Here is a 23881-nt window from a genome sequence, read left to right on the forward strand (position 1 = left end):
TACCATCACAGACATTGTACACATACCATCACAGACATTGTACACATACCATCACAGACATTGTACACATACCATCACAGACATTGTACACATACCATCACAGACATTGTACACATACCATCACATACATTGTACACATACCATCACAGACATTGTACACATACCATCACATACATTGTACACATACCATCACAGACATTGTACACATACCATCACATACATTGTACCATCAAATACATTGTACACATATCATCACAGACATTGTACACACACCGTCACAGACATTGTACACATACCGTTACAGACATTCTACACATACCATCACAGACACTGTGCACATACCATCACACACATTGTACACATACCATCACATACATTGTACACATACCATCACAGACATTGTACACATACCATCACATACATTGTACACATACCATCACAGACATTGTACACATACCATCACATACATTGTACACATACCATCACAGACACTGTCCACATACCATCACATACATTGTACCATCAAATACATTGTACACATACCATCACAGGTGTTGTTGTCGGCGTTCAGTTGGTACCCGGTGTTGCAGAAACATACATCCACTCCTCCTTGTACACGACAACCACCATCGGCCGAGCAGTCCGTTCTGTTACAAATCGTTGCTCCCGGTTTCACTGTCAAATGATATTAACCTTCTATTATACTTCATTTACTTATAAACATGTGTTTGAGACTGAATAAGCCATGAGTTTTATATGATAAATTTTATGTATTTTGTTTAAAGTTTAATGTAATGCGTCTGTGCTTAATACTGGGGAAAATAATATTTCACTTATATACTTACGTGTACAATTTAATCGGTTTGTTGTGAGCTCATATCCTTCGTAGCATTCACATGCAAATGCGCCAAGGGTGTTCCGACACTTTTGAGGACAACCGCTGATTCCGAGGGCGCATTCGTCTATATCTTTAAAGACATATAATCGTAGTTTTAAATGTTGACATTCTGTGCTAAAATCCCGAACAAAAGCGGAAATATAGTTCTCGAGATTGAAGAAAATGTATGACATCAACAAGCGCTTATTTGATCCTTTGATCATCTGCTTCAAAGAATATGTACCTTTGCAGGTACCCGTGCCCTCCAGCAGGAAACCTTTGTTGCAGCTGCATTGGTAACTTCCAACGGTGTTATTACAAATGTGATCGCACACTGTCACTGTCGTACTCATGCATTCGTCGATATCTGAAACAATATGTGAACATACATGACATTCTATTTAAGAGGACTTACACTGTAGTCACCAATATAACACCGTTAACAATGAGGTTTCGAATTCGGTCCGTTGGAGCAGAGGTTCAGTTGAACCTTCCGGACAAGTATTGGTCGTGTTGTTTCATTAGGTTTAATGGTAGACATTTGGAAGGCTTTTTCCAAATTTGATACGTAAGTGATAAAATCGATCTCCAATGCATTTTGACCTGTACCATGCGTTCCCGTATTGTTATAGGATACAGCTGACAAGCTTACATTTGTTTTTGGTGTGGTGGTCAATATTTACTCATTTTGTCGTGAACACCTGCTATCTTTAATATTCGATTGTGGATCATAAACAGATAGATATAGTTTTACTTGTTCAATCGGCTCAGATATAAGAAGATAGATCTTATGGATGTGGAATGCATTTCGTCGCATTGCTGTGAACAGGCCTCGGATCAAACTCAGGTGTCTAAAAATCTGTTGTGTGATAAGAAGGTTGTCTACAACATTACCTTTGTGTTGAGAAATAATCCATCAGTTTCAGATACATGCTCAGTCTACGATAATTTTAGTCGTTTAAACAAGGTTACTACATTCAAGGCATAAATAAATTCAAATTCAAACGTTTTACGTTAGACGTTCGGGGATTCGCTTCGAGACAGTCCATGATAAATATTCTATAATTCTAAATGTTATTCCAGGATAGGACGATCATCTGAAAATCAAGAGACACATGAGCTTTTGTTAAAGCCTGAGGAATTACTTCATTAATTTTTAGAACAATGATATGTTTCGAACAAATAATCCTCTGGCTACTCCTTCAACAATTCAAGGGTCTCGTTCAGTACAAATCATCAACGACAGGTGACAACTTACCGTCACAGCTGCCAGTCACTGTAGCTTCGAAGCCAGTATGGCAATCGCAGTGGTAGGACCCAGGGGCGTTAATGCAGTCTGAATTAGCCTGGCAAGCTGCAGAAGAACATTCATTTATATCGCTCTGGCATTTCTCCCCAGTGAAGCCGCTCTTGCAACTGCAGCCCGTGGTCTTGTTGCAGGTCTGTGTCCCCAGGGGTGCACATCCGCACTCGTTGACACAATTGACACCCCAGTGGTTGTCATCGCATGCTGAAACATACGGTCATTTTAGCCTGAAGTTTCAATTGTAAAATGTATCCAGTCATAAACCATGAAGGTGCTTATCTGACGGAAGTATTTATGTCATAAATCCAATCAACAAAAGATGGTTTACGAATTTTGAAATTATATAACCGAACGGCTTCCTAGTGTCCAAAATCCGACCACAAATAAGTCATGATATCTTGTGAGTAAGTGAGTGGGTGGGTGAGAAGTGAAAGTAGTTTTACGCCGCTTTTAGCAATACTCCAGCAATATCACGGTGGGGAGTTCAAGAATGGGCTTGTGGAGTGAAGTCTGGTTAAGAATTCGCCAATTTTCATCATATATTGAACTAATGACAATGATCTTTTCAACGTTAGGAATTTGTTTTACAAACATCAGTTCATGTGTAAACAATACCTTTAAACAGTAGGGAATATTTTACAAAATCTAGTTCAGAACACTTGACTGAAGTAAGCGGCTACATTTACACTAGTGAGTCTAAACTTTTCATGTGTAGTATATTTATCTCAAAATTAAAAACTATTTGGGATTGTTGTATCTCACCCCTATATTAGCATACGTTTTTCACAACTCATACATTTAAACTCACCAACACAAGTGCGGCCATCATTGTCCAGTTTCGAACCTGCTGGGCAGGAACAGTTGAAGCCTCCAAACGTGTTGGTGCAGGTCCCCGTACATTTGTTTAGAGTTGCCGAGTTACACTCGTTAATATCTGGCATCAAGGAAATAAATACACAGTGGTAATCTGATCAACAAAACATGAACGTTCGTGGTCCAGTTAGGACATTTCTTTATGAGGTTTATTCGTTTAACGCCGCACTTGCTATATTCCAGCTTTAAATAAATAATCGAGTCTGCACCAGACAATCCAGTGATCAATAACATAGGCAACGATATACGCAAATGGGATACGATGACATGTGACAACCAAGTCAGCGAGCCTGACCACCCGATCCCGTTAGTCGCCTCCTTCGACAAGCATGGGCTGCTGAAGATCAATTCTAAACGGATCTTCACGGGTCGTTTACAGGTGAAACATCGTCCGTTTTGACGGTACTTATGAGTTAACATTTGCATTAATAAAGGATCATTTATGTTCTTCCATGGTCGACTGGGGATCAGTTTAGCATTTATTATAGTATATGGATTCCGATTCTATATGTAAACTACCTATATGTAAATAGTAAACACATTAAATAAATTAGTGTATACCCTCACCGCCATGATCACATTCTGACGGGTATCAATGAAGGAAGTAATTACACTCCTGACAAGTGTCTATATGTTATAGTATCCTCGGGGTGCTCACCTTCACATGTTGTCCGATCAACTCCCAGTGTGTAGCCGCGGTTACATTTACACTCAGCATTGCCACCAACCACCTCGCAGTAGTGGCTGCAGTTCAGGTTGGTCAGTCCCGCGCAAGGGTCAGCCTGCTCAGGGTCTGAAATGTTCAAGAAGACTGGTCAGTATAATCAGTAGTTAATGTTCATGAAGACTCGTCTATTTCATGGGTACCCAATGTTCATGAAGACTCGTCTATTTCATGGGTACCCAATGTTCATGAAGACTCGTCTATAATCTTAAGTACCCAATGTTCACGAAGACTCGTCTATTTCATGGATACCTAATGTTCATGAAGACGCGTCTATACCATAAGGACCCAATGTTCATGAAGACGCGTCTATACCATAAGGACCAATGTTCATGAAGACGCGTCTATACCATAAGGACCAATGTTCATGAAGACGCGTCTATACCATAAGGACCAATGTTCATGAAGACGCGTCTATATCATGGGTACCCAATGTTCATGAAAACTCGTGTATGATCAAAAGTTTTAAATGTTCACGAAGACTCGTCTTTATCATAAGTTCCCAATGTTCATGAAGACTCGTCCATAAAAAATGTACCCAATGTACATAAAGACTGGTCTATACGTTCAGGGTTAGGTGGCCATTCACGGACGGTCCCACCACTTTCCAATATTCTGGATGCGCCTGTCAGGGGTGGAAAAACTTGATAGGTGGTTTGTTTCGAATTGAAAACAAAGGAAACAAATCTGCATTTCATAAGTCCCGAATAAATTACCTTTAGTGCACGTTTTTCTGTCGTCGTTGAGGGTGTAACCGGTGTTGCAGTAGCAGTTGTAGCTCCCCACCATATTCCTGCACTCGTGTTGACACATGGCCTGGCCGTTGTCGCACTCGTTGATATCTACACATTGTCACACACTTGATATACCACAATTACACATGTATCTGTGTTGCTTCATAATGAATATTTATTTCAAATCTATAATTTGGTTTATTTAAATCAATTGACCTTAACTATGCAATATAAAATCAATGTTTTGCATGGTCTTTTTCGAAAATATTTAAAAAGTTATAAAAATAAAGAATTCTAAATATCTTTGTTTTTGCAAAGAATAGGTCCCATATTTTAGGCCTGTGGTGGCCGTGTCTTTCAGATGAACTATTTGACTTGGGTCTTCTACGTAAGTTTCAGACCCGTTCGAAATGATCTTCAACCACAGCTGCTCGACGTGAGAGATGGCTTACAGGATCGGTTGGTCAGACTCACAGACTTGGTTGCATGTCATCGTATCCCAAACGTTCGATGCTCATGATATCAATCATTGGATTGCCTTGGTCATACTCGGTTATTTATAGACTTCCGTCTCGTCCGGCCTTGTCATGGTGTATTGTACTGTGAAGCATTTCGAGTCGGGGGTCATCTAAAAATGTCTTTAATCCTCGCAAAGACACGAAGGTCTGTGGATGGGGTCAGGCTCGCTGACCTGGTTGAAACGTGTCGTCGTATCCCAGTTGCGTAGATCGATGCTCATGCTGTTGCTGGTCGGTAATAATCGTCATTTGTTATGTCATTCAGTAGGGACTTACCAACACACTGGCCATTATTATTCTTGTAGCCAAGGTCACAGGTACAGACGTAGGACCCAACCACGTTCTTACACTTGGTGTTGTTGGGGCAGGACACGGTGGGAGAGATACACTCGTTCACATCTGGAATAACACACATCAGGCAGGCAGTTGTAAGTAAACAGCAACACTGGACCGGCTATATAGGGTATCATTTTGAGTTGTGCAGGGGACTGGTCATTTGTCATACAGCGTCGTGCAGGGGACCGGTCATTTATCATACAGGACTGTGCTTGAACCGGTCATTTATCAGAGGCGGTTGTGCAGTGAATCGGTTATTTATATTACAGGGTGTACAGGGGATCGGTCATTTATTATATACGGTTGTGTAGGGGATCAGTCGTTTATAATACAGGGAGTGCAGGGGAACAGTCATTTATCATACAGGGTTATGCAGGGGACTGGTCATTTATAATACAGGGTTATGCAGGGGACCCGTCATTTGTAATACAGGTTGTACAGGGGATCGGTCATTAATCATACATGGTTGTGCAGAGGACCGGTCATCTATAATATAGGGTTGTGCAGGGGTCCGGACATTTGTCATACAGGGTTGTGCAGGGGATCGGTCATTTATAATACAGGGTTGTGCAGGGTACCGGTTATATTTAATACAGGTTGTACAGGGGACCAGTCATTTATAATACAGGTTGTACAGGGGACCAGTCATTTATAATACAGGGTTGTGCAGGGTACCGGTTATATTTAATACAGGTTGTGCAGGGGACCAGTCATTTATAATACAGGTTGTACAGGGGACCAGTCATTTATCATACATGGTTGTGCAGGGTACCGGTTATATTTAATACAGGTTGTACAGGGGACCAGTCATTTATAATACAGGTTGTGCAGGGGACCAGTCATTTATAATACAGGTTGTACAGGGGACCAGTCATTTATCATACTTGTGTGAAACTTGGATCGGACACTTTTCATACGTGCATATAATTCTTTTACCTAAGCAGTCAGTTCCATTCTTTTCATATCCTGTGGGCAGCTGCATGTATAGGAACCATTAGTGTTTGTACACATTAGTTTCTCGCCACAGATAGTCGGTGTTGTCGTGCACTCGTCGACGTCAACAGCGCATCCTGGCCCAGTCCAACCAGCTGCACAGATACAGCCACGTGCAGCGTCGCAGCTCGACGCCCGACCTTGACATTCACACGTCGACTGACATTCCACGCCCCACCGCGGGAACCCACATTCTGAAATGTACATATTAGATGTTGAGATGAACAGCAAGTCCTGTGAAAGACAGCATCCCCAAAACGTGGACGGTATCAATATCATGGACAGAACCAATCGTGATCTATACTTGATACTCACTGGAGGCGGTGGGGAAGCCCAGTGGTTAAAGCGTTCGCTCGTCACACCAAAGACCCAGGTTCGATTCCCAACATGGGTACAATATGTTAAGCACATTTATGGTGTCCCCCGCCGTGATATTGCTGGAATATTGCTAAAAGCGGCGTAAAACCAAACTCACTCACTCACTCATTGGTACTCACTGAGACAGGTCTGTTTGTCCTGCGACAGTTGGAAGCCCTTGAAGCAGGAACACACGTAGCTACCGTCGGTGTTGTTACAAACCTGGGAGCACAGGTTGTTTCCACATTCGTCGATATCTAGGGTAAACCATATTATCACAGATAAGTGACAAAAATATTTTCCGATTCAATCCTTTATTTTTACTTGTGACATATGGTCACGTGCTTTTTAAGTAAACAATTGACTTTCATTAGCATGTCTTTATGACGGGTGTAGGATACGCTCACCTTTTCGCGAACACCGGTATCGTCATTATTTGATAGTTATTCATAATTACATGCTCATGATAAAGTCGAAATCTTACAATGGACCGTTGTTTTCTCATAGCTATGGAAATAACAAGTTTGTTACAAATAATATAATGCTTGATTTGCATTTTAAAAGATGCTATTTGATGAACATAAAGAATTTTCTGGATTTCCTGTTCTATAATTCTTTGATACAACAGGCCCCGAAACGTTGTATCAAAGAATAAAAGAAGATGAAATCCAGAAAATTCTGTATGTTCATCAATAACATTTTGTTCAACAAAACGGGGTAACAAAAGCATTGAATTTCAAAAATCATTTCTTTAAGATTACAACTGAAAAGAAACATGTAAACCATGTCCCACGGTAGTTTCTTGAAAAATGTAACATACCTTTTAAATGTGGTATACGTTCAAGCAAGGTATTCGGTGTACATTAAAGGCACAATGACTGGGTGGTGCAGTTAGTATGTACACCGATATGTTTTGGTAGATACACGAAGGAAGGCCAATTGATAACAACAAGCACATAGAGAAAATCGCTTACCGATGCAGCTTGTCCCGTTTAAATCCAGCCTGTAACCCTGCCTACACTTACAGGTACCGTTTTCACAGAAATGTTCACATCCTAGGGTCGAACAACCAACGCCAGCTGCAACAGGTACTCATCTCATAAACAGTATTTACAACATTACCTCAACGAGGGTTTAGCGTCCACTATCCCTGAACAAAATTCTATTAGGTGTAAAATGGCAAATACTGATGAAGCTTGTGTGAATTGATCACTGAAAGTCAGTTGTTCTAGGTGCTGTCTAGTTAAGTGAGTGAGTTTAGTTTACGCCACACTCGGCAATATTCCAGCTATACGGCGACGTCTGTAAATAAGTGTGCTGTTCAGTGTACTGTGTAGTTAAGACTTAATATATACTCATGCAAATAATGGTTGAGGTGAAATTGGGTTTAACGTCGTGCTTGAGAATATTTCGCTCATATGACGACGTGCATGCGTGTGTATGTGTATGTGCGGCTGCTTGTACTAGCCCAGACTAAAGCTGGTTTTATAGTGTTAGCCCACTGAGATACCACGCCACAGTGAAGCATGAATACCCCACTCAGACATATTATACTGACTCCGAGCCGACCAGTCCTTGTTGTACTCATTGACGCCGAGCGCCAGGCAGGGACCAACAAGTACCATATTTTAACGTCTTTTGGTATGACGCGGTCGGGGATCGAACCCGCGACCTTCCGCTCTCCGGGCGGACGCTCTAACCACTACACCACGGAGGCGGTCCTTTTTTATAGGAGAGGGTGTGTGTGGTGTGTATGGGGTTGGAGTGGGGAGGGGTCTGACAACCATTATTGGCATGAGTATAGTATAGTATTCCCCTCATGTTGATAGAAATCGTATTTCGGAAAATTCCTATGAATATCAGCCTCTAATGTGGAAAACCTTGATTAAAGAGTTTAGTTGCAGATTTCAGGAACCCCTCGAACTGTGTACGTTTTATGCTTTAATGCACGCATAGTCTAATATGCATGCGATAAAGGCAGGTAGGCCATTTTAAGACATGATTAAAGTGTGACAATTGGTATGAACAGGGACACAAACATCAACGCCGTTGACGTAAACGTAATTATCTCCTCCAGCACAATATGGTGTATGGTCATGTGCATGAGCTCAGGTCACAAATCAGGTGAAGTTAAGCAACGTTGGGCGCGGAGAGTCCTTGGATGGGTGACCGTGTTTGGCAGCTTGACTCCCGAGAGTTACTAGGACTTGAGTCCTGCCCCACAACGAAGCACATGTAATACATGTGGTCTCACCTTAAGCATGTGAATTTGTGACCATTAACATTCTAGCGCCTCACCGGCATCTTGGGTTCTCTGGCATAATAATTATCAGATTGTGCGCTTTGAGCATCCTTTGTGCGCTTTGAGCAGAATGTGGAGCCTGGAAAGGCGCGTTATAAATATTCTTCTTCTTATTAATTTATAAAATACCATTCAAAAAAGCTGATTTCCAGATGAGTTCCACTTACATCCATTACAGGTTTTATTATCTTCATTCAGCGTGTATCCCTCTACACAACCGCACGTCCAGCCACCGTCGGTGTTGTTGCATGTTTGCTGACAGTCGTTGCTGTTTTCGTCACACTCGTCAATGTCTGCAAGAAAATATTGACTTGTCTTCACAATAATCCCACTTTATCAACGGACAGGTAAATGAAGCTACAAAATCAAGTCTCTACTGAAATGGGGCGGTGGGGTAGCCCGGTGGTTAAAGCGTTCGCTCCTCACCCCGAGGACCCGGGTTCGATTCTCCACATGGTTACAATGTGTGAAGCCCATTTTTGGTGTCCGCAGCCGTGATGTTGCTGGAATATTGCTAAACGCGGCGTAAACCTAAACTCACTATCTCACTCTACTGGAATAAGTGACCTTGGATGATTCAGACTACACTATGTGCATGTGTTTATGAATCACTATGAAATAGTGATGATACCAGGTGGTCGACCTAGGTTCGAATCCCTACACGGCACAATGAGTGAAACCCATTTCTGGTGTCTCCCGCCGGGATATAATATTGCTATGCCTTCACTTACCGATACACAGTTTGGAACTGTCTTGTCTATAGCCTCTCTCACACATGCACATATAGGAACCAATGGTGTCTTCACATTTGGAGTTGGGCGGGCAAGGTGCGGTTCCGTTGTTGGTCAGGCACTCGTCAATATCTATAACGAGACGTTGAAACCACCATTACTACGTTAATGTGCTTTGTTCTGTAATTGTTACCAAAACATGTTAGGGATATAAAAATGAATATGGACCATTTATGATGTTGGGTTTTGTTTTTGTTTTTGGCTATATGGCAGCGGGGTGAAAATATTCGAGTCTGAACCAGACAATCATGTGATGGATGTCTTTAGCATCGATTGGAGCAGTGGGGATAGGTCATTGTCATATTAGCACAAATCTCACTGTTACAAAGTCAGCGCACTCAAGATACGTACTTTTACATTCAGAATTTTGGCCGGCATTATCGTTTGATGTGTATCCATCGGGACAGGCCGAGCAGTTGAATGCAATTCCAGTCGTTGCTTCTTCCGAGGCGGTCACGTCACTGCAGGTACGTCCGAAGCCGCACGGGTTGGGATGAGCACAGCCATTGGTGTCAAACTCACACGCTGCACCTGCAAAACACCATCGCAATAAGAGTTGAGCAGCTGTACATGATGTTGATCGTACTAACTGATTAATATCAACTAACAACAACCAAACATTAACAACAGACAACAATTGAGCTTCACCAACAAACAAAATACTAATCTGCATAAAGGATGTATCATTGATACTCTTCTCCTGTGTGTAATGAGTGAGTGAGTTTAGTTTTACGCCGCTTTTAGCAATATTCCAGCAATATCACGGCGGGGGACACCAGAAATGGGCTTCACACATTGTACCCATTGTCCTGTGTGTAGATTTGATTTGTCATATAAATAAAATATCGAAATAGAATACCGAAAAAAATTTAATTGATAATAAACAAGTGGGTTAAACGTTACTGTTATACATGATAGTCAAAGGAGTAGGAGATAAAAAAAGAAAGTATTGAGTACTGTTCTCTGAGCACTGACCCTGACCTTGCATTGAAGGCGACCTTTAAAAACAAGACGATGTGACCCAGATAGAATATATGTAAGCTAAAAACATATTTAATACGGTGTAACAACACACCATCACACCCCGTAGTAATAAATTGTCGGTCCCAGTTATGAGTGAGTGTTTATGGTTTTACGCCGCATTTAGTAATATTTCAGCAATATCACGGCAGGGGACACCAGGATTTGGCTTCATACATTGTACCCATGTGGGGAATCGAACTCTTGTCTTCAGCTTTAACCGCTAGGCTACCCCACCGCCCCCTTTATGAAGTAGAGGGTTGAATGAACGCAGCCTTACCTGAGTAGCCAGTATTGCATTTACAAGACACCAACTGAAAATACGTCTCATCCTGGGATGTTGCGCGATTCACTGGTGTTGTGAAGTCACACCTTCCATTACCACCACATCCTTTACATAGCCGAATCGCAACATCCAGGACTGGCGACTGTGCCTCTTTGGAATCATTGGCTGCAATTCTGAAACGAAGACATATTCAGCCTCTAACGTGGAACGATGTTTTACTGTCAGTTGAGTTAATTTTTACGCCGCTTTTAGCAATATTCCAGCAACATCACGGCGGGGGATACCAGAAATGGGCTTCACACATTGTACCCATGTGGGGAATCGAACCCGGGTCTTTGGCGTGACGAGCGAACGCTTTAACCACTAGACTACCTCACCGCACCTTTGTTACCTGTCAAATATGGATACTGTATTTAGGTGTATATTTGTTGTAGGTGTGGGGATAAAATTACTTACTTTCATATACTGCCTTCAACCGTTTTGAGGTGATAGTCAGTAAACGCCGTTGAACAGTGTACATATAAACATTTTGTCTTTATCCTGAGGGGCCGGTGGGGTAGCCAAGTGGTTAAAGCATGCGCCCGTCACGCTGAAGACGCGGGTTCGATTCCCCACATGGGTACAATGTGTGAAGCCCATTTCTGGTGTCCCCCGCCGTGATATTGCTGGAACATTGCTAAAAGCGGCGTAAAACTAAACTCACTCACTCTTTATCCTAAGAACACCATGCGGTTCTTATCATCTTGATCCACCGGGTAACAATTAGTCATCAGTAACCCAAGATTGTCGAAAGACCAATGCGTGATTAGTATCGTTTTCTTTGTTAATGCATGGCACCGGACCCTATTTGCATAAAAACTAATACGTGTGTATAAAATATACGATATAATAATTAATAATAATTTATGCAAATAATTATACAAATAATATCTATGATGAAGCGTTGAAACCGCCATTACTACGTTAATGTGCTTTGTCCATTAATTGTAACCAAAACATGTTAGGGATATAAAAATGAATATGGACCATTTATGATGTTGGGTTTTTGTTTTGTTTTTGGCTATATGGCAGCGGGGTGAAAATATTCGAGTCTGAACCAGACAATCATGTGATGGATGTCTTTAGCATCGATCAGAGCAGTGGGGATAGGTCATTGTCATCCAGTGATGAAGACCAATTCTATCTAAGACAATATACTTCTGAAGACTCGTTGGCAGTAAGTGCTACTTTTTGCCCAAGTATCCAAAAACCTAATTTCATATAGATATCACCTATTAACAACCCCTTGTGTTAATTCTTTGAACAATTTCATATACAAGGATCGGTGTATTCAGCATATAATTTTTAAGGTGTTGGGTTGTAAAAGTATGGAATTGACTGTGAAGTCTTGTATTGTCTATTAAACAACCCATTGGAATAGGAAAAATGAAGTAAAAACATTTACAAATTTACAAACATTTACACATTGTATAAGTGCATAAATATGGAAATCACGAAATATAAATAACATATTCGAAAAGGCAATCTATATGTAAATTAAATGTTGAGTATGTCTATCCTTTTAGAGTGGCTTCTTAACGGAGCAAGTTAGGGGACTACAAAACCCTCAAGATTCACTGGTAAGACACAAACATCAATTCAACGCTATCCAGTCTGTTATTATCAGTTGCACAACTTCAACGACGAGAAACAATTCCTTCTCTTTGGAATATCAGGGCCAATTGCATGCATGGTATAAAGCAAATATATGTATCCAAACAGTTTCAGATAAACGTTTTTAAATTTAATAGCGTAAAAAGGTGAGTGAGTTTAGTTTTACGCCGCACTCAGCAATATTCCAGCTATATGGCGGTGGTCTGTAAATAATCGAGTCTGGTCCAGACAATCCAGTGATCAACAGCATGAGCACCGATCTACGCAGTTGGGATACGATGACATGTGTCAACCAAGTCAGCGAGCCTGACCACCGAATCCTGTAAGTTGCCTCTTACGACAAGCATGGGTCACTGAAGGTCAATTCTAACCCGGATCTTCACGGGTCTCATAAAAAGGTAACTAAAGGAATGAGTAAAACAATGATAGTTAACTACCTGATTCTGGCTGGGTCGGCATTAGGCGGTGTCCATGTTGCTGTACCATCAGTAGGATTCAGCGTGAAGGCTGTGGGCGGCTGACCGACGACGACGTAAGTTAAAGTGTCATTATCGGCGTCCTCACCGACGAACCGGAGAGATACGTTTCTTCCAAGTTCCACATTGATCTCTCCAGCCCCTGTCAACGTGGGGTTTCTGTTGGCTGACATCGATATAAAAAATATTAATCTATAGGTTAAACAAAAATGATTAACGAGTTAATGTCATAATTTGATCGGCATTCTAGAAGTTGGGTCAGTAATTAAATCATACAACTTTATGCAGAACAACTTCTTGTTATTGTAAAGAGCGACGTTTCGGTGTAGGTTCGCCGTCACTTTAACGTCTCTCTGTGCAATAAACAAGAAGTTGTTATCCATAAGTATCAGTTGTGTGCTGTGTTCATTACTTGATATAGACCAGGGTAAGATTGTAGAACATGGTTATTTACAGAACTCCACCATCGTGCTGTGAAAATATCAAAGGTTGAATAACTGTTCACGAAGCATTGTGTTCACAAATACGTCATAGACTCTATAGCGTTTATATTACTTATAACGTTTAAATATCAGAGAGAACGCCCATTCCAGGTTGCCTGAAACAGTGATATTGATGTCCAACATTTTGTGGAATCCTCAGAACTCAATACCAGAGATTTCGAAGTGGTTACACAGTTTTTTACCACTCCCTTTATTCATTCCCATTTGCTTTATCCGTTCCGATTTCCTTTTTTCCACTATCCATTCACATATATATTCCCTTTCCTTTATTCATTCCTATTTCCTTTATTCATTCCCATTTCCTTTATTCGTTTCCATCTCCTGTATCCATTCCCACTTCCTTTATTCATTCTTATTTCCTTTATTCATTCTTAGTTCCTTTATTCATTTCTATTTCCTTTATTCGTATCCATTTCCTTTATTCATCCCTATTTCCTTATTCATTCCCACTTCCTATAATAATTCCCATTTCCTTTATTCATCCCCATTTCCTTTAACCATTCCCATTTCCTTATTCATCCCCATTTCCTTTAATCATTCCCATTTCCTTTAATCATCCCAATTTCCTTATTCATTCCTCTTTCCTTTAATCATTCCCATTTCCTTTAATCATTCCCATTTCCTTATTCATATCCATTTCCTTTAATCATTCCCATTTCCTTTAATCATCCCCATTCCTTTAATCATTCCCATTTCCTTTATTCATCCCCATTTCCTTTAATCATTCCCATTTCCTTTATTCATCCCCATTTCCTTTAATCATTCCAATTTCCATTATTCATCCCCATTTCCTTTAATCATTCCCATTTCCCTTATACATTCCCATTTCCTTTATTCATCTCCATTTCCTTTATTCATCCCCATTTCCTTTATTCATCCCCATTTCCTGTAATAATTCCCATTTCCTTTATTCATTCCCATTTCCTGTAATAATTCCCATTTCCTTTAATCATTCCCATTTCCTTTATCCATCCCATATCCTTTATTCATCTCCATTTCCTTTATTCATCCCCATTTCCTTTATTCATCCCCATTTCCTTTAATCATTCCCATTTCCTTTAATCATTCCCATTTCCTTATTCCCATTTCCTTTATTCATCTCCATTTCCTTTAATCATTCCAATGTCCTTTAATCATTCCCATTTCCTTTAATCATCCCCATTTCCTTTATTCATTTACCAGTTTTTTACCACTCCCTTTATTCATTCCCATTTCCTTTATTCATCCCCATTTCCTTTAATCATTCCCATTTCCTTTATTCATTCCCATTTCCTTTAATAATTCCCATTTCCTTTATTCATCCCCATTTCCTTTAATCATTCCCATTTCCTTTATTCATTCCCATTTCCTTTATTCATTCCCATTTCCTTATTCCCATTTCCTTTATTCATCTCCATTTCCTTTAATCATTCCAATTTCCTTTAATCATTCCCATTTCCTTTAATCATCCCCATTTCCTTTATTCATTTACCAGTTTTTTACCACTCCCTTTATTCATTCCCATTTCCTTTATTCATCCCCATTTCCTTTAATCATTCCCATTTCCTTTATTCATTCCCATTTTGTTTAATCATTCCCATTTCCTTTAATCATTCCCATTTCCTTTAATCATTCCCATTTCCTTATTCCCTTTATTCATTCCCATTTCATTTATTCATTCCCATTTCCTTTAATCATCCCCATTTCCTTTATTCATTTACCAGTTTTTTACCACTCCCTTTATTCATTCCCATTTGCTTTATCCATTCCGATTTCCCTTTTCCACTATCTATTCACATATATATTTCCTTTCCTTTATTCATTCCTATTTCCTTTATTCATTCCCATTTCATTTATTCGTTTCCATTTCCTTTAATCATCCCCATTTCCTTTATTCATCCCCATTTCCTTTAATCATTCCCATTCTCCTTACCTAGAATTTGGGTTGCCGACTTTGCTTCCTGTATCTGTTCAGTGGCGGCTTTAGCGAGGTTTTCGTTCTTCGTAACTGCGTAGTCGAATATGCACTGTGTGTTGTTGGCGCCGCATACTGCAGTTGCTTCTTGGCGATCGGCGTTTGAGATGTCTGCCTCAAACATAGGTGTGTAGCTGCTGTCGGTGAAGGTGGTTATACTCTGCCCCGGCGCATAATGAAGAATCGAATCAGACTGCTGGGTCACCGCCCCTTTGAACAGATCATATGTCAATAAAGTTGACATGACCAATGGCAGTAACACACATTTAGGGTGTACAATTCACAGCTCATAAGGGCAATTTGAATAAGGAAAATAGCATAGGCGGATCCAGAAGGGGGCCAGGGGTGCGCAACCTGGCATAGTGTAAGGGGCGGTTGGGTAACCTAGCGGTTAAAGCGTTCGCTCGTTACGCAGAAGACCCGGGTTCGATTCCCCACATGGGTACAATGTGTGGAGACCATTCCTGGTGGTCCCATATTGCTGGAACTGTGCCAAAGGCGGCGTACAACCAACCTCACTAACCCAATGAAACTTTTTGGGGACTGTAAACCTATAAAGATTAACTGCTGAGATAAAACCATCATGTTAATCATGTTGATGACACATACTGCTTCTCTACTTACATGACTGCCCGAATGGAAACAGTTGCTTGTCTGTGGAATCCGCTCCGTATGTTGTTCCATCAGGGGAAATAAAGTCATCTGTATCCACATCATTATAATTCCCAAGTAGACCTTTAGTAAGGCCTTTGTGTCTTTCCTCCAGAACCGTCGACTGTGACAGCGTCCCTGAGATGATTGTAACCGTCACGACGACCCCTGAGAAATATATGAAGAACTTCTGGGATGACAAATGTTGAAGTCAAAATCAACTGATCAAAAGGGGTTACTTGAGAAAACATTGCATTTCAATTTAATGCAACTTAATTTGGTGGTAAGATATTTCTCAATCTGAACGCACCATCGAAAACATTTCCCCTGTCACAGAGATACAGACAAGATACCGTGTAACTTGTAATAAAATACCCTACATGGGAGCTTTGTACCCTCACAACCAACAACCACTGTTGTAATTAGAGTGAGTGGGTATGGTATCATGCTGTTCTTAGAACTCCAGGAATGTTTTTTCACATACTGTTGCCCACCACTTTAACCGTTACCTACAGAACACAGCCTGACCACTAAACCAATAGTTTACTCTCATGACTTTTTGGAATTAAATGGAAACTAAGAAACGTTAAAAAGGTATTCTGCTAATTTAGATAAATGACATTATATTGACAGAACGACATTTTACGCCATTTATTAAATAAAGCTAAATTTGGAAAACCTGTACATTCTATTACCGAACAAAGCATTACCTATTTTTGGAAAGGAAAATTCAACCCTCGTGTCGTTCACTTTAGCGACGATAAGGTTGTCTGATGTTCTTGTGAAGTTGTCCTCGCTGTAGAATTGGGCGGTCATGTCAACGTCGTCACAATAGATAACCAAGTCTGAAACAATTGCGGAAGTTCTCAAAACATACTTTGAACTAAAATATTTTCAAACATTCATTAACCATTAGAGTATGCAAGAGTTACATTCTGTGAACATCCCTATTTAATTGGGGCACGTACTTGTTTTATCTTTGTTGAGTTCAACGTGAATCTTCGCTGATCCAAGAGAACCGGATTGTTCGGCGGCGAAGGCAGAAAAGAGTGTGGCGTTGACCTTTTCCCCTGTACTGTTCACTGCCTGAGCAGTTCGGCACTGTAGCTTGAAGGTGAAGGTCTTGTTTTCCGATTCCAGGTCAATCAGCCTATACTCTCCCAAACCGTTGAACGTGAATATCTTGCCATCCAGTGACATGAAGTGGGGGTCCCCGAAAATAAATCCTAGATGAAATATTCTTATATATAATGACCTTCTCATTCATCTCGGTCTCACTGCAAAAAAAATTCTTAGATCGACATGTTTAAATGAAACATGTGCGCAAAACAAATCATCGGCTGAATGTTATACTTAATATATACAAGGAAGTGTAATGTTGGGATTGCTGTATTACACCCCCATCCTTCTTTTGGGAATTGCTGAAAGGAGCAGTGGGGTAGCCTAGTGGTTAAAGAGTTGGCTTGTCACGCCGAAGACCCGGGTTCGATTCCCAACATGGGTACAATGTGTAAAGCCCATTTCTGGTGTGCTCAGTCGCGATATTGCTAGAATATTGCTGAAAGCGGCGTAAAAACAAACTCACTCACTCTCTTTTGGGAACACATGTGGTAGAGTTGCGTCCCTTAGGAGTGATAGAACCCTAATCATGGGTTCGAATCTGGGATTGCGAGCACTGTACCCATGCTCCCCTTTTTCGACACAGCGAGTGAGTGTGTGAGTGAGGGAGTATGTTTTTTTAACGCTCCTTGTAACAGTAATATTACTGGTGGCTTCACACCTGAGGGAATCGAACCCGGGTCTTCAGCGCGAAGAGCGAACTCTTTAACAGCTAGGTGACAAACAACTACACTTGGTCCAGTTTAGTAGAGTCATATTTGGCGGTCGCGCAATTTGGAACCAGAACTGGTTCTTGAATATACGCTCGTCACCGTAAATATGTTACCGGAAGTAAGCTGGGCCCTGTCTCGCATATCGCAAGTTGACGCGCGCAAAGGGAGCCGGGAACTAGTTTAGTACCGGGTGACTTACAGGCCGTATTCAAAGCTGTGTAAAACTAGATATCCTTACGCAATATGGCCCGCCAGGTATTCCAGCGGCAACTTGATGTAGGCCGGACGGATCGATAGAGCTGACACAAGTTGGATTGTCTACAGCACCAGTCCTTGGGACCACTGTCTTGGAGCGCATGGCGAAAGGGGTCGCGTATCCTACTGAAGCGGTTGTAGCTTCCCGCGTTGGGGAGGCTGTTGATGAAGTTGCCCCATCTGTTGTAGCAGCATTCCTACAGACATTAAGTAAGTGTTTAAGTAATTCTTGTGCACAGACAATCAAACTACATCACTTACAGTATTCATCAATCTAAAATTCGGCAAAATGTCTCTTATGATGCTAACAAACACGGAACAGAAACATGTAAAAGTGAAAATTAAAGTGAGTGAGTAGTCCAGGAGGGGGGCACAAGAAACGCTGTCTCCACATTGTACCATGTGGGGAACTGAACCCAGACGTTTGGCGTGACAAGTGAACACTTGCACCACAAGCCTACCATAAAGCCGAAATTTCAATCGAATGATTTCGAGTGAGTTTTACGTCGCAGTTCCCAATGTTCCAGAAGGAAATAAGTAGCAAATATTATTTTTTGTAAACATACAGCTGTGGCCTGAGTACTGCTGGACAGCGTGAAGCGGGTGCTTCTGGTTGGAACACCGGGTGTCATACTCTATTTTCATGTAATTTTCAGCTATATTTCCCATTACACCAACCCGAGTTTGTTTCTGATTAAAGTTAAGACTGTGTTATGTTTTGCACTGATGTTTCATATTTGAGTGAGTGAGTGTGGTTTTACGCCGCTTTTAGCAATATTCCAGCAATATCACGGCGGGGGACACCAGAAATCACAAAATGTACCCATGTGGGTAATTGAACTCGGGTCAACAGCATGCCGCCGGGTGCTTTAACCATTAGGCTACCCCGCCGCCTCGATTCATGTTTGAGATAACCAAAACTTTGAGATAAGTGGGTTGAGAATGTGCACCCTCTGAAATTGACAGTAATACGTACAAATGTGTCCAGTCCAACAACAGCCCGCATCTCGACACAGTACACGTTTTGTCCGTAAAATATGGGCAGTGGAAGAAAAGCTGCGCTCCACGGCAACAGTTCGCGCCTGCAGGGACAATTCCGGGAACCAAGAAAAAATGCCCGGGAACGGAAATAAGACCTCTGCCTAAGGTTTTCCAAGTACCACTGGTAACAGAGGCGCACTGGGCTTGGAGCCACGTACTCTCCAACTTTAAACATCCAGACTCCAGCTTGATCTATAAGAGAAGAATACATGATTCAATACTACTCACTATAATGATAATGGATTTGTATTACGCCTAATTTACGGTGCTCAACGGCGCTGAAATTACAGTCTAATTATCATTACCCCGAATAGTCACATACCTTATCCCACCTGGTACCCATTTTCTTCTGGATTAACAGAGGCAATTTGATTTCAGACTTGATTTTAAATTCTAAATAAGTCACTAGAAAAATGCGAAAGAAACGACACACATTGAAATGATCTCAGTATGATTTGTTTGTTTGTTGTTTAACGCCGCACTCCAGCTATATGTCTGTAAATAATCGAATCTCGACCAGACAATCCAGTGATAAACAGGGAGAGCATCAATCCACGCAACTGGGATACGATGATATGTACCAACCAAGTCAGCGAGCCTGACCACCCGATCCCGTTAGTCGCCTCTTACAAGCATGGGTTACTGAAGACAATTCTAACCCCGATCTCCACGGGTCTCAATATGATAAAAGGGCATTTAGTACATCCACAGTGGTCAGTATTTTGAACAGATCTACCAGCAAAGGTTATTCATTTACTTACTCAAGGAGTTGCCTAAGACTTGATGCATGTGAGGTTTTGTAAACCTCTGAAAGAATGCAGCTCCGACTATCTCGCTCTCCCGGCTGGAGTACTCCATCTGGGTAAACCGTGTTCCGTCAGTGAACCCGTGGACAGCCAGTTCACGGAAGTTGTCAGAAGCTCCAGTCTCGCTGAAGAAGTACATCATGAAGCCCACACTTTCGTCTGTGATCAGCACCAGCTGGAAGGTGCTTCGCTGAAACACATACCAGGAGCCATGAGTGGATGAGTGAGTGGAGGACACTGTGCTAAAATACATACCAGGGCCTCGTTTCACAAAGCTCTCGTAAGCCTAAGATCTCGTAACTTTTCTCGTAGCATTCGTACCTCTTATGTTACAGTATAGGAGGTACGAATGTTACGAGAAAAGTTACGAGATCTTAGGCTTACGAGAGCTTTGAGAAACGGGCCCCAGGGCCTAGATTTTCGAAGCTCTCTTAGCGCTAAGACAGTCGTAAGTTAATGTTAGTGTGTGGCACTTACGACACTCCTAGCGCTGAGAGAGCTTCGAAAATCTAGGCCCAGGAGTTTAGTGAGTGAGTTTAGCTTTACGCCGCTTTTAGCAATATTCCAGCAATATTACGGCTGAGGGACACCTGAAATGGGCTTCACACCCTGAACCCATGTGGGGAATCGAACCCGGGTCTTCGGCGTGACGAGCGAACGCTTCAAGCACGAGGTTATCCCACCGCCCATAAGACAGTGAGTATGTGAGGGAAGATACTGCGCTAAAAGTCATACCAGGAGCCATAAGACGTCGAATCAGTCAGTTTTGTGAGTCAGTGAATGAAATCTATATAAACATTTTCCCCAAGGTTTTCCGACTCTATAACTTGATATTACCCGTGAATTTAAACATTCCTTGTGTCTCGGAAAACACAATGGCACAAGCGGTCCTACACGTACAACACTCAAAGAAGTTAAAGATCACCCGAGTCTTTCATCTTGAAATCATAACCGCCACCCATCGAGGAAGCGATCTGGTAATCTCTGTACAAAGTAAAACATAACTGTACCCCGACAACTGATGACGTAGCAGAGAAGGAGACGAATTCCGGTACCCTTGACCACGTGACCACACATGCCCATGATGCTCTGAAACCTCTGAAGGATGTCCGTCTTTGGACTTCATTTGCTGCCCTGTCCAGCACATAATTGGCTGCAAAACACAAGGCGATGGATGGGTCCCTGAATGATCGTGTACAATCGCCATTGCTGTGACTTGATATTTACAAAGACCATGTCAACTCTATATCAGTATATCATGCGTAAGGACTTTCATTTAAGCATGTTGAGTTATATTTGGACATTTTTTGTTCCTTACCACTCACCCCTAGTACTCACCAGTGCGCCACAAAATTTCAACATAAACAAATACTGGTTTTGATATGTGGTGTGTATGCCTGAGTGCATGTGAAGTGTATTTTTGTTGTGTGTGAATTAGTGATGTATGCAATGTATGTGTATTTTGGTATGCAGTGTGGGTGTGTGTGTCTGAGTGTATGTGTAGTGTATTTTTGTTGTGTGTGGATTGGTGATGTATGCAATGTACGTGTATTTTGGTATGCTGTGTGTGTGTGTCTGAGTGTATGGGAAGTGTATTTTTGTTGTGTGTAGATTGGTGATGTATGTAATGTATGTGTATGTTGGTATGCTGTGTGTGTGTGTCTGAGTGTATGTGAAGTGTATTTTTGTTGTGTGTAGATTGGTGATGTATGTAATGTATGTGTATTTTGGTATGCTGTGTGTGTGTCTGAGTGTATGGGAAGTGTATTTTTGTTGTGTGTAGATTGGTGATGTATGTAATGTACGTGTATTTTGGTATGCTGTGTGTGTGTCTGAGTGTATGTGAAGTGTATTTTTGTTGTGTGTAGATTGGTGATGTATGTAATGTATGTGTATGTTGGTATGCTGTGTGTGTTTTTCTGCGTGTATGGGAAGTGTATTTTTGTTGTGTGTAGATTGGTGATGTTTGTAATGTATGTGTATTTTGGTATGCTGTGTGTGTGTGTCTGCGTGTATGGGAAGTGTATTTTTGTTGTGTGTAGATTGGTGATGTATGCAATGTACGTGTATTTTGGTATGCTGTGTGTGTGAGTGTGTCTGAGTGTATGTGAAGTGTATATTTGTTGTGTGTAGATTGGTGATGTATGTAATGTACGTGTATTTTGGTATGCTGTTTGTGTGTGTCTGAGTGTATGTGAAGTGTATTTTTGTTGTGTGTAGACTGGTGATGTATGTAATGTACGTGTATTTTGGTATGCTGTGTGTGTGTGTGTCTGCGTGTATGGGAAGTGTATTTTTGTTGTGTGTACATTGGTGATGTATGTAATGTACGTGTATTTTGGTATGCTGTGTGTGTGTGTGTGTCTGAGTGTATGGGAAGTGTATTTTTGTTGTGTGTAGATTGGTGATGTATGTAATGTATGTGTATTTTGGTATGCTGTGTGTGTGTGTCTGAGTGTATGGGAAGTGTATTTTTGTGTTGTGTGTACATTGGTGATGTATGTAATGTACGTGTATTTTGGTATGCTGTGTGTGTGTGTCTGAGTGTATGGGAAGTGTATTTTTGTTGTGTGTAGATTGGTGATGTATGCAATGTACGTGTATTTTGGTATGCTGTGTGTGTCTGAGTGTATGTGAAGTGTATTTTTGTTGTGTGTAGATTGGTGATGTATGTAATGTATGTGTATTTTGGTATGCTGTGTGTGTCTGAGTGTATGTGAAGTGTATTTTTGTTGTGTGTAGATTAGTGATGTATGTAATGTATGTGTATTTTGGTATGCTGTGTGTGTCTGAGTGTATGGGAAGTGTATTTTTGTTGTGTGTAGATTGGTGATGTATGTAATGTATGTGTATTTTGGTATGCTGTGTGTGTGTCTGCGTGTATGGGAAGTGTATTTTTGTTGTGTGTAGATTGGTGATGTATGTAATGTATGTGTATTTTGGTATGCTGTGTGTGTCTGCGTGTATGGGAAGTGTATTTTTGTTGTGTGTAGATTGGTGATGTATGTAATGTATGTGTATTTTGGTATGCTGTGTGTGTCTGAGTGTATGGGAAGTGTATTTTTGTTGTGTGTAGATTGGTGATGTATGTAATGTATGTGTATTTTGGTATGCTGTGTGTGTCTGAGTGTATGGGAAGTGTATTTTTGTTGTGTGTAGATTGGTGATGTATGTAATGTATGTGTATTTTGGTATGCTGTGTGTGTGTGTCTGCGTGTATGGGAAGTGTATTTTTGTTGTGTGTAGATTGGTGATGTATGTAATGTACGTGTATTTTGGTATGCTCTGTGTGTGTATGTGTGGTGTATGTGTGAAAATATGTGAAGGGTTTTTGTTGTGTGTCGATTGGTGATATGGTGATCTATGTATGTCATGTATGTGCATATTTGTATGCTCTGTGTGTGTGTTGCGTGTTTATCTTATTTTGGTATGCTGTGTGTGTGTGTTTGTGTGTGTATCTTATTTTGGTATGCTGTGTGTGTGTTGACTGTTGCGCTGTGTACGTGTGATTGTGTCTTGTAGTACATGTATGTGTTGTGTGAGTGTCTTTGTGTGATGGTGTCTGGGTGGTGTATGTAATGTGTAGTTCAGTG

At 41.1% G+C, this 23881-nt stretch overlaps 1 protein-coding gene across 1 annotated transcript in view; it reads right to left on the bottom strand.

The window, feature by feature from the left end:
- Positions 1 to 23881, bottom strand: part of LOC124291639 — a 58059-nt gene that overhangs the window by 16992 nt on the left and 17186 nt on the right. Inside the window, exons 12-35 of the mRNA XM_046728693.1 lie at positions 21299 to 21441; positions 20244 to 20478; positions 19418 to 19674; positions 18425 to 18638; positions 17323 to 17580; positions 17065 to 17199; positions 16328 to 16522; positions 15662 to 15913; positions 13208 to 13412; positions 11112 to 11290; positions 10163 to 10342; positions 9752 to 9883; positions 9188 to 9313; positions 7693 to 7797; positions 6859 to 6975; positions 6311 to 6555; positions 5309 to 5486; positions 4497 to 4622; positions 3715 to 3849; positions 2992 to 3117; positions 2136 to 2387; positions 1122 to 1244; positions 846 to 968; positions 544 to 675 (exon numbers count right to left, since the gene is read on the bottom strand). Of these exons, the coding sequence (XP_046584649.1) occupies positions 544 to 675; positions 846 to 968; positions 1122 to 1244; positions 2136 to 2387; positions 2992 to 3117; positions 3715 to 3849; positions 4497 to 4622; positions 5309 to 5486; positions 6311 to 6555; positions 6859 to 6975; positions 7693 to 7797; positions 9188 to 9313; positions 9752 to 9883; positions 10163 to 10342; positions 11112 to 11290; positions 13208 to 13412; positions 15662 to 15913; positions 16328 to 16522; positions 17065 to 17199; positions 17323 to 17580; positions 18425 to 18638; positions 19418 to 19674; positions 20244 to 20478; positions 21299 to 21441 (4173 nt within the window). The remainder of the gene's footprint in view (positions 1 to 543; positions 676 to 845; positions 969 to 1121; positions 1245 to 2135; positions 2388 to 2991; positions 3118 to 3714; positions 3850 to 4496; positions 4623 to 5308; positions 5487 to 6310; positions 6556 to 6858; positions 6976 to 7692; positions 7798 to 9187; positions 9314 to 9751; positions 9884 to 10162; positions 10343 to 11111; positions 11291 to 13207; positions 13413 to 15661; positions 15914 to 16327; positions 16523 to 17064; positions 17200 to 17322; positions 17581 to 18424; positions 18639 to 19417; positions 19675 to 20243; positions 20479 to 21298; positions 21442 to 23881) is intronic.

This window comes from Haliotis rubra, unplaced genomic scaffold (genome assembly GCF_003918875.1).
Source record: "Haliotis rubra isolate DU_JTF1 unplaced genomic scaffold, ASM391887v1 Scf113, whole genome shotgun sequence".
Taxonomy (NCBI): Eukaryota; Metazoa; Mollusca; class Gastropoda; order Lepetellida; family Haliotidae; genus Haliotis; species Haliotis rubra.